The 8,544-nt window shown below is 40.8% G+C and overlaps 1 protein-coding gene across 1 annotated transcript; it reads right to left on the bottom strand.

Annotated features, from left to right (window-relative positions):
• Positions 1–2,136: 2,136 nt before the first annotated feature.
• On the bottom strand, positions 2,137–3,705 carry LOC146381960 (uncharacterized). The gene has a single exon (XM_084938648.1). It carries the CDS (start codon positions 3,619–3,621, stop codon positions 2,137–2,139), a length of 1,485 nt encoding a protein of 494 aa, XP_084794774.1. The 5' UTR covers positions 3,622–3,705.
• Between the last annotated feature and the right edge of the window lie 4,839 nt (positions 3,706–8,544).

Raw genomic sequence — 8,544 nt, 5'->3', positions numbered from 1 at the left:
GTGGTTATTCATGACATGACCAAACCACGATGTGGTTGTGAAGGAGCATAACATTTCTGACTCTCCACACTGTAAAATTATTCAAACAGCTGCTTTTCTAGGACTCAACTTTTAATCAATGAGTTCTAGAGATAATCTTAATTGATCTAAAGATCAGATAATCTCACTTTAATAATTGATAACTTTGGAGATAAACAGTCACAGTTTATAGGCAGAATGTGCATCTGCTGAGAGGATACCATGATAATTCAAATCACCATATTCAGCATGCAATATAAAAACAATATTTGCTGGGCTCTTGCCTGCCTCTGGTCTTATCTCTTCCTCATCCATCCACTGACCTTTAAAATGTTATTTGATTATTAAAGAGATGATTGTCCATGTGACTTCTGTAAAAGGAATGCTGTTCAGTGGTGAAAGCAACAAGAAATTGAAGGTACCCGCATATATGTGCATGAGTAAGCGCTAAAGAAGTTTTTACTGACATTTCAAGCAGCACTTTAAATTATCTTGCTAAAGGGGTTTTATGGCAGAACTCAGTGTGCATGTGTTTGCTCCCTTATGTATACTGCTGCTTACAGTACCTGTGTCTGCCTGTGTCTGCATGCTTATGTGTGTAAATGGTGCTGTCACACTGTGTGTGCAGGGAGGTCTGGCAGGGCACGCAGGGACAGTTGGAAATAAAGAGTCATCTGACAGTTCTGTGCTGAAATGCACTCTGGGGAAAGAAACGTGTCATGGTCGCGCGCCCCCCCCACACACACACACAGCCCTCCCCCCCGGCCTCCAGGCACAGTACCTGCCTTACCTCTGCTGCTCCAGCTCTCCTGTCTTCCTGTCGGTATGCGTCGAACTACCCAGTGTCTTGCAGTCTCGGGTGTGGCTTCTAGTTATCATAGGATGTTGCACCTGCTACCAGTGTTGCCACAGTTACTTTGAAAAAGTAATATATTACGGACTACTGATTACTCCTTCCAAAAGTAACTTAGTTACTTTACTGATTACTTTATTTTTCAAGTAACTAAGTTAGATTACTAGTTACTTTATTAGTTACTTTCAGAAGCTGCCAATAACACTCCCCACTGCCTGAACATAATAACATCAGCCGGTTTTGCCAATACTCACTTTATTGGAAGTGTATTTTAACAGTAATGTCAACAATATATCTCCTGACATTTGAAGTTGAACTTAAAACTTGACAGAAATACTTCTTTGTATGAAAATAAAGACAGTCTTGTTACTTCATTTAACAAAAATACTTTTTATAGTGTCTTTCTTGACTTCCCTTAAGATACTTTTTATACCATCCACATGTAAGCACTATTGTCCACTTTTGTAACTTTGGACTAATCTTATAATTGATTTAAGTTAATCAACTTGAAAACTTTAATAAGTTTATTAAGTGACTTTGATAAACTTAATTCAATTACTTGTAAATAGTTATTTAAATTGGATTCCCCATTCTCTTTTTTTCAGTATATGTTGTCATCGCATGTTATGGGGGAAACAGAGTGGAGCGAGTAAACCAGTGGTTGTACCTCATTAACAGAAGCTTCTCAAACCTTTTGTCAGAAAGTCGATTTCTTTTAGGCATGAGCACCAAACCTCCCAGACTAAAAAGTCGCTCCCCAGGAGCACTTGATGGGGTTGTATACTTTAAAAAAATTGTCTTTATGCTTGAAAACTTATGCAGAATCTGAAGGTGGTAGCCTGACATCAGGTAGTCCATGACTTTTCTGCAGAATAGGTCTCCTCCTCTGGCTCTGCCTCAAAAGTGAAAAAGTCCATCTCACCTTGGCTGCTAGATGTAGTAGCACTGGGCACACTGGCAGGGTTTTTTGCCAGAGGAGCAGTGGTGCAACACTCTGCTGTCAGAAGCTGTTTTACTCTCTCCCTCCTTCCTGCATCTCTCAGCCATCGGAGTTTGAATTTTGGACAACTGGCAGCTGCGAGAAGGACATCTTTGTCGTCCAGCACACGAAACGAGTCTGAATAGCCTAAAAAACATAATCGATATTTTTATGCCTACAATTTATTATGTTATTGAATTACTTGAAAACCATGCCTAATATGAGATCAGTATTATGGATTTAATTTTGTTTTAGGTTACTTATAAACATTTTAATTGTTTTAATCTTATTTTTCAATGATAATTAATATTCTGTTCCATGTTTGTGAATTGTATGAAGCAAAAAATTTGACTAATTTCAAGATGGAGCGTACCTGTACAATGGCATCTGGAAGGCCTGCAGTCATCCTGGAGAGGTCATCTTTCACAGCCTGGGTCTTCTGCATCAGAACTTCAAGTGTTGGTAGTAAAGTTCCATATGGACAGTTGCCTTGTAAAATGTCCAGTGCTGCAGTCAGAGGTTTCATGGCCATGCAGTACTCATGCAGGAACTGGTATTCTTGATCTTTGAAGCACTTCAGTCCTAGCTTTGTGCACAGAGTATTCAGCTCACCCATGGGGATTTCTGCAATTCTCTTTACAGCATCAAAAATGGAATTCCAGCTTGTGGATGTTGGTATTAGGAGCTTTCTTTTGCTGATTTCTTCCACTGTTTCTGATGTAAGTGTAGATCTACTCGATTTGGTCCAAAGAGCTGTGCATTTTGCTGTGCTGCTCCTATACACAGCCCTGCTCTCTGCATTGGTTGTTAAATGTTTCTCCACATCACGTGTGCAAATTATGTTGATGGTGTGCCAAGCACACCTGCGGTGCGGGGGAAGAGACAGCTGACCATCACTTTCATTCTCAGCCGAGAGGATTTCTGACAGATCAGAAAAAGTGACATCATCGTCTTTGGGGGTAGACTCTTCCTCCTCCGTCTCATCATCGGACTCCGTGACAGGATGATAAACTTGAAACGCCTTAACAAAGTTGGATCCATTATCAGTAACTGTTGCAACTACTTTGTTGAGTAATCCATAAGAGGAGTGAATGTTTTCGATTTCTGTACCAGTGACATCATACGTGTGTCTACCACGAATTCGCCTACATGCTAATGCAACCTTGTGGCGCTCTAATGTGGTTCTACTGATCCAGTGGAGCGTTGCTCCCATATAGCTTCTGTTGTTAGCAGTCCAAATATCCGCGGTAGTTGAAACAAAGTCAATCTCATTCAGTGCGGCCTTCAAAGTTCTCTCCATTTCTGTAAACTCCTTCTCCAAGTAAGAAGTAAAAGTTGTTCGGTGAGGCAGCTCGGCATTAACAGAAGTAGGGATCTTTTTTATTATGGCACGAAATGAGGGCGAGTCAACAGTATTTATAGGTAGCATTTCTTCTACAATATACTGCGCGACCAACTTCTTCAATTCTTCATCACTTACTGGTTTTGCACCAAAGTCCAACTTTTGTTGTTTGGGGGGTGTAAGACCTTCGGTGGAAGTCACGGCTCTCTGCTTTGGACCACTTGGTGGGACCCTCTCTGTGAGTTTGACTGTGCCGTGCTGCGACTCCAAATGTTTCTTTAAGTTTGACGTAGTGTTTTTGAAGGTAGATAACACTTTTTCGCCAACACAGAGTGTACAACGAACCTTAATATTGAAATCTTTAGTTGACAGAAACTCAAAATAGTGACCATATTTCCAGCTAAAGAACAAACATCTCTCTCCCTCCATTGTTGTTTACACTCTTTTATGTCGCTGGCTGCTTGTGAGCGGGAAACGTGACCTGTCGCTTATGTGACGTTTCATGGCGTTTGTCATCCGCCGAGACGAAAAGAAGAAAGCAAATCTTTTTGCTTAAAAAAATAGTAACGCACAGTGGTTTGGACAAGTAACTTTAGTTTGACTACTGTTATGGAAATAGTAACGCGTTAGATTAGTCGTTACTGAAAAAGTGGTCATATTCAGAGTAACGCATTACTAAGCAACGCGTTACCGGCATCACTGCCTGCTACCCATCTGCTGTCAACGCAGCTTTTAAGCTGCTCCACCTTCAGATTGCCAAATTGTTATCCTCCACTAGTGGAAACCTGTTGGAAGGTAGCTGCTTTACCTCTACCATAATCATGCCTGACCCACTTTTATCCTGCTCACTAAAGTTGCCTGCCTTAGTCAGAGTGCTGGAGTGCAGATCTAAGTTTGAGAAGAGGATGGGTCCATTTACTAGAGGCCAAAGCAAAGAGACTCTTTGAACCTGCGAGACACAATCTGAACCTGTGTTTGGCCTCTGCTGAAGACCTGTGAAGACACTGTTGTAAAACACTCAGTCTAAGTTTTGCTAAAGTTACTTGTTGTCCTAATTGGACAATTCTGTCCATTGAACCTTCTGTACTTTTCCACTGTGCCCTGTGCTTCAGTCCGCGGGGTGAACCCTGACATATAAAAGCATGAGAGTGGCCATGTGTGTATTTTTGCTGCTTTGTGTATAGTATGACTCATATATAGTTGTTTGTGTGTGTGTGTGTGTGTGTGCAGATGTGTGTGAGTTTATGTGACTGTAAGTCTCTCAGTGCTTGTTTTCTGTTTGTGTGCGTGTAGCCCTGTAGTAATTAGGTAACAGTCTGGCCTTCAGCAATCCATTTCCTGTCAGTGAGGACAAAGCGAGACCTGCTGATGAACCATCTGTTGTCCAGGTGCATTACTATCTCCTTCCCCCTCTGTCTCTTTCCTGTTAGCTCTATCCTCGTAAGGACATCTGTCTGCTCCAGTCACTTCTACCCCTGGGAATCTACTTGACCTCCGGAGGCAGCTTGTTCTCGTCTCCTTCGGTAATCTCATCGTCGGGAATGATTCCGCTGTGGCTGTTGTTGCCATCTATTTTGTTTTTGGACTGCACTATTCCAATTTGGACACACAAACAGAGAACCTACCAAAAACACATAATGTGATAGCTCTAAAGCTAATTTTAAAAGAGCTGGGAGGGCTAGGGGTCATGGTGGTCATCTGGCAATTCTGTTCATAACAGTCCTGTTTATAGAAATCTGTATGACAGTTAATTAAATAAACTTAAAAATAAAAAAATAGGAAAACAGCAATATCATGAAAAAGGACATATGTTTACTTGTAGACTTATAAATGCTACAGCAGGGCAAAAGTGGCTGCATGTTATACACACCAAGTGAGTTTTTGCCTGGTTAGTCCATGATATCGGCATTACAAGGGGAAATATATAGCTAATGTGTTCAAAAAGTCACTCTCCAGCAAGCAGTTTAAACTTTTTTTTTCACCAAATCAAGCCCTTTTAGCCTAATTTTTATTGAAATATAACAATTAATAAACAAGTAAGTATTAAAATGACAATTACTGCCATCTTTGGAATAGCTGGCATCTCTCTGGCCTCAGTCACACAGGCTTACAAACCCCTTACTGACTCACGGCAACCACCAGTAGAGGAAAAATGCATTCCCTGACCAAAGCGGATGCTAAACCAAAAGAAATCTTACTATGGTTGCTAGCAGGTTGCAGTGCTTGGGTGTAAAATACTGAGTTGCCAACCGTCCGTGACCTGTAGTGAAACTGGAAAAAAGTGCCCCGCAGCTGCAAGGAACATGTTTCAAAAGGTGCAGCTTTTACTTTGAAGCTCAACTGTCTCCATTTCGGGTTTATGTCACACTTTAAACCTTATTAAGATAACGGTTGCTTTAATTGACTTCCCTTCTGCTAATATGAACCACTGAACCCAACCACTTTACACATTTGTACTCATTTGCTGTTATATTTGTCTGTGCAAAGCACTTCTACACTCGTTAGATGCAGTTAAAGTTAACACTGGTTAATAAGTGACAAATATGATCATTCCTGGCTCCAAAGAACCAACATAATGATGTCAGATTGTGGTAGCCATATCCATCCTTTACATGCAGTTTATTTTGATGAGTCTAGATTTTATTAATTTTTGTTCTATTCTTTCCATTTATTAATGTTTCTGTCCCTAAATAACTGCTGCTGGGTCGTTCATGGTTCTTGCCTTTGCTCCGGTCTTATTTCTCTTTTTATGCTGTGACAAATTAAAATGATAAATAAAGTTTAAGTTCGAAGTTTTCAACCTGCAGGCTCATTACTCTTAATCCTCACCCTGAGAATTTCATACTCCTGTGTTTGTTGTTTTGCTGAATAATAAATGCGGCATTGGTCTATAACAGACACACTGTTTCCATGGCTGCTTGGGACTTGGAGAAGTGGATGCCTTTTTTTCATGTCATGTCTGGGTCCCTACGGGTTGTAAGACGGGCGTATATTACTTTTCCCAAAACGAACAAATTCATTTAGGTCCCACACAACAAGTGAACATGACAGAAAGTACAAAGACTTCCCATGGAGCTCTTTTTCTGCTTTCCAAAGCGCAATTAATAAAAACTGGAAGGATGATATAGTCTTCAAGGGATGCGTAATACACTGTGTGCTCCCTAATGTGTGTGTGTGTATCTTCACCCACTGTAAACTCATCAGTTGACCTACTAAGGTAGTTAGCTTTTGTTGGAGCACACAGTGTGATCATCAGGTACTGAGTCAGTCTAGAGCCCTGTACCAGCATGCTTGTGTTGTTCTTGCTTGTGTTACCAGTGTTGGTCAAGTTACTTGAAAAAAGTAATTAGTTACTAATTACTGATTACTCTGTCGCTCTTAAATCTATTTTCACCTGTTTAGCAGGAGTGGGGCCGGTGGAGGTTTACCCGGTGCTGCAGCGGTCATGTCAGGCGGGGGTGCAGTGGTGGGGTTTCTCTGTGAATCTCACATTCCCGTGGCAGCTTGCTAGGTGCTTGCTCAGATTTGAAGTTAAATTTTTCACTGTAGAAAGAAGTTTTCTTCCCACGCAGAGTGAACAGCGGACGCCAATTTTTTGTTACTTTATACGGACTCAAACTCAAAGCAATTTCCCGCACTCCATATTATCCATTGTTGATCTGCACACGTCTGTTGCTTCCACGGATGTCGCATGTGTCATGAGACACTTTCACAAACAAAATCACAGTTTAGTAATGCAGTAACGCAGCGTGCTTACGGGATAGTAACAGTAATCTAATTACTTTTTTGCAATAGTAATCCCTATCTTTACTCGTTACTTTAAAACAAAGTAATCAGATTACTATCTCTGCCATTTATATGTAGATATTCATAAATACCTTAAACATGGTTTTCTAATTTGAGAAACGGCCTTTATGTAAGTCTTTGTGGATTATGTAAATCATGTAATTAAACTGCTATAGCTAGCAGTGCTCTATATTCAGCCTGAACATTTTGGGCGATATGAGAACAGTGACATAGCATGTCATATTACACCACGCATGAAGAAAAATGACTAATCATCTGGTTCTCACAAAGCTAGATATGCAGTGGAGAGCAATACATTCTCTCATAATGTAACTGCACTTCAGTCAAGCGTCCTGCTGTTGTAAATGAGAGGGAGAGTCTGACAAAGAAAGGTATAAAAAAGAGAACTTATCTATTCTACTTCTCCACGTTATACCTCTTCTAAAGAGCATAGAGAAGAGCCCAGCTTAGCGTATAGTGCGTTTATCCCTGAGAGCCCAGAGCCCACTTTGCCTCTGTCTGTGTCTTTGACTACTGTGCGATCATAACACAGAGACAGACAGAGAATGAGTCTTGACAGGATCCTGGCAGGTCAGTCCAGATGACTCACTGAACTCTTGTGTAGACGATAGTCCCATATTACTGCCTTTTGCATACAAAAATGAGCTGAAGATAGTTAAAAAGTTAGTTAAGCTGCTCTGGTTCAGCTTTAAATTCACTCTGAAAAAATGGAGCAGGAGTGTTTCAGACTGCAGATGTTTCTTCTGGTCGTGTGAATCTTTGGGATAGAGCACAAAAAATAGAAAACAGAGCTGAGGGTAAAAGGTTGGGAAGGATTTTTGTGACATGTGGAGTCATGATTCACGAGTGCCACAAAATGCGATTTGGTGAAAGTGTGCCAGAGGGCATGCGTCAGCTGTTTCGGTGATGTAGGGCGTGAGTGTGTGATTTTTTTGTGTTAATTTATGCGCATTCAATTAGACATTTCTTCATTGTCTCCTTTTTCTTCACCCCTCCTCATGCAACGCTTTCTCTCTGTGGATTCTTTAATCCCCCATTTCTGTCATAATATTTTCTTTCATAACATCTTTCTCTTCAACATTTTTCTCGCCTCTTTTTTCCCCTCTATTTGCCAAGATGTCCCCTCATCTGTAATACAAGAGCACTCTATAATAAATGCACTCTAAGATGCTGATCTTCTTTTCTTTCTTTCTATAGGGTCACCACTGTTTCCAAAAAGTTAGGATGATGGGTAAGATGTTAATATAAAACAGTATACAACGCATCCAGTGTGGAAACTGCAAGGAAGTTTATTCTAAATGAGACGCCGGCGACATGTTTCACAAAGTTTGGGACGGGGTTGTGTTTTTTCACTCGGTTGCATCAGCTCTTCTTTTAACGACACTGTGTGTGTGTGTGTGTGTGTGTGTGTGTGTGTGTGTGTGTGTGTGTGTGTGTGTGTGTGCGTGTGTGTGTTTGGAAACAGAGGGGACCAATTGCTACAATTTTGAGAGTGACATGTTTTTCTATTCTCGCTTGATATAGGATTTCAGCTCCTCCGCAGTT

Source organism: Perissodus microlepis, chromosome 8 (assembly GCF_051167445.1).
Source record: "Perissodus microlepis isolate ML-2025 ecotype Zambia chromosome 8, ASM5116744v1, whole genome shotgun sequence".
NCBI classification, from domain to species: domain Eukaryota; kingdom Metazoa; phylum Chordata; class Actinopteri; order Cichliformes; family Cichlidae; genus Perissodus; species Perissodus microlepis.
Note: the sequence above shows the minus strand (reverse complement) of the source record. Positions and strands in the feature narration are given on the sequence as shown.